A 2673-nucleotide genomic window follows, 5' to 3' on the forward strand; every position below is an offset into this window, starting at 1 on the left:
TCCAATTGTATCATTGTCTTTAATCCCAGATTCTGGAGTGGTGAGTTCATTGAAAAAGGAAAATAAAAATAGATGAATTGAGATAGACATCCTACTCATTAAATAGTGGGATTATCATAAATTATTAACTCTAATTCCATCAGAATTATGAATGAAAACATGGATAGTTGTAAAATGGAGCTTATTAAAATTATAAAATATGAGACTGACTCACCTTACTCTTTTGGATTTCTTTTGTGATTTCTCCCCAGAACAACATAATTTTAATCAGTTGTACAAATATGATTATGCTCCTGTTTTCTCATCACTGCTGTTTCCAGTGTTAACTATAAAATGAGGCAATGTAAGTCAAATCAGTAGGATTCAATTTTTAGGGCATGAGGTCTAGGTGCAATAAAGACACATGAGTGTGCATTCTGTTTTGGATGTGGCTGAGAATGCTGTACAGCCAGGAGATATATTGAGATTATATAAAAACATAGGTCAAGTCTAATGTGGAACTTGAACTAAAGAGATGGGTTAATAAAGAATAAATAGGTAAAACAGAATGATGATGTACATAATGACCATAAATAACGACTTTCGTGAATAATATATAATTTTTTCAGATATATGAAATAAGTATCCACAACCATCTGCATTGGGATCTGGTGCCCTCTTGAGAATGAGACCTGGTCAGTCATTATCATCAATTTAGACAAGGTTAACAGAACCACCATATTTGGGCTGTAAATGGATGCTTCAGCATTGCCAGGTCATAAATTTCATTTTTTTAATATCATGCTCCTAAGATGAATACACTTTCCACTTATGTCCTCATTGAAGAATATCCTTAATTTCCAAGCTGGACTTGGAGTGTTGGCCAATATGTTTCTCCTTTTTTTCTACACTTTCATAATCCTAGGTCACAGACCTAAGTCCACGGACATGATCTCCTGTCAACTGGCCTTCATTCACACACTGCTGATCATCACTGGAGGGGATATTTGGCTTTGGGACATATTTGAGTTACTGAACATTGAAAATGACTTCAAATGTAAGACAACTTTTTACGTAAGCAGGGTGATGAGAGGCCTGTCCGTCTGCATCACCTGCCTTCTGAGTGTGTTCCAGGCTGTCACTATCAGTCCTAGTACTTCTTTTTTGGCAAAATTTAAATATAAACTTAAAAAGTACATGATTTGTGCTTTCTTATTTATTTGGTCTTTCAACTTGTTATTCATTAGCAACTGGATCTTTTATACTGGAGCTTTTACCAATGTGAGTGAGACCAACCAGATGAAGGTCACTAAATTCTGTTCACTCTTCTCCATGAACTATATCATCAGGGCACTGATTTTAACAGTGGCAACCTCCAGAGATGTATTTCTTGTAGGACTTATGCTGACCACAAGTGCATACATGATGATCATTTTGCTCAGACATCAGAGGCAACATAAGCATCTTCACAGCCTCAGCCACCCGAGAGCATCTCCTGAGAAAAGGGCCACCCAGACCATCTTGCTGCTGGTGATTTTCTTTGTGGTCATGTACTGGGTGGACTTCATCATCTCATCCACTGCAGTCCAGTTATGGATGTACAACCCAGTCACCCTGAGTGTTCAGAAGATTGTTATGAATGTCTATCCCACAATTACTCCTTTGGTTCAAATCAGTTCTGATAACAGAATAATCAATATGCTGAAAGACATACAGTCTGTGTGCCACCACATTTTAAACAAGGGATAATTTTTCTCATTTTAATAGAAGATTTATTTATGTTGTTGTATTTATGAGTATTGGGTCAGCATGTATATATGTGTGAATTACTGGCACTCACAAGGTCAGAAGAGGCCATTGTCCTTGCCCCCTTTGAGCTGGACAGACAGATGTTTGTAAGGTGTCATTCTGATGCAGCCACAACTAATTTTTCCTAAAACATATTCTTCTTAAACTCTGTAATAGTTCAAGTAGAAAATCAAGATTCTCCATATTTTAAATAAAATTAGTGGTATTACACATATACATTTTTGTGACATTTCTGCTGCCACGATCTATAGCATCCTTTAAGTTTATTGTACACCATACTTTGAAATTTCTTCAGAAATTCTCATACTCTTTCATCTTTACTTTATTTCATAAATATTCCCTGATGTTGAGATTGCTCAAAGGATGGTCCTTGCTGATACTGACTTTAACGTATTTCTTTTGATGGAAATTTAATTTACTCTCAGTCATCAAAAGTAGTTTAAATATTCTATTGTAGCTTTAAAAATCTCTTTCCTAAGTGTAGTTTCTCTGGATCCTCAAAAATACTGTGAATTTAAATTGTCCTTTTTTTTTTTTACCACAGTTACTTAATGAGCCTTATATAAAAATTCCATGTGCCTGTGTATTCGTACTTCATCAATACTTACTCACACATTGTTGGTAAAATAAAAATTTGTTTATATATACACGATGTACAGTGTGTTTTTTGTGTACATGTGTTTTCATGTGTGTGTGCACAGATGAAGAATATGTATGCATGTATATGTTGAGGCCCGGAGACAATGTTTGCTGTTTTTCTTCACAATCCAATCACCTTGGGTTTGTTAATGTCTCTCAGTGACCTGGGGATTGCCAAATATGACAAGAGATAGTCCCAGGGCTTCTGTCTCTGTTTCTCCAGCTCAGGATTACAAATATGCAACA

General features: G+C 35.7%; 1 protein-coding gene across 1 annotated transcript; it reads left to right on the plus strand.

Annotated features, from left to right (window-relative positions):
* The first annotated feature begins 810 nt into the window (after positions 1-810).
* On the plus strand, positions 811-1728 carry LOC101995537 (vomeronasal type-1 receptor 90-like). The gene has a single exon (XM_005371974.3). The coding sequence runs from the start codon at positions 811-813 to the stop codon at positions 1726-1728; it is 918 nt and encodes a 305-aa protein (XP_005372031.3).
* Positions 1729-2673: the final 945 nt, after the last annotated feature.

Source organism: Microtus ochrogaster, unplaced genomic scaffold (genome assembly GCF_000317375.1).
Source record: "Microtus ochrogaster isolate Prairie Vole_2 unplaced genomic scaffold, MicOch1.0 UNK146, whole genome shotgun sequence".
Classification (NCBI taxonomy): domain Eukaryota; kingdom Metazoa; phylum Chordata; class Mammalia; order Rodentia; family Cricetidae; genus Microtus; species Microtus ochrogaster.

Excerpts from the sequence above, each read along its gene's own strand:
- LOC101995537 (XM_005371974.3), top strand. The coding sequence starts at position 811 with ATGTCCTCATTGAAGAATATCCTTAATTTCCAAGCTGGACTTGGAGTG.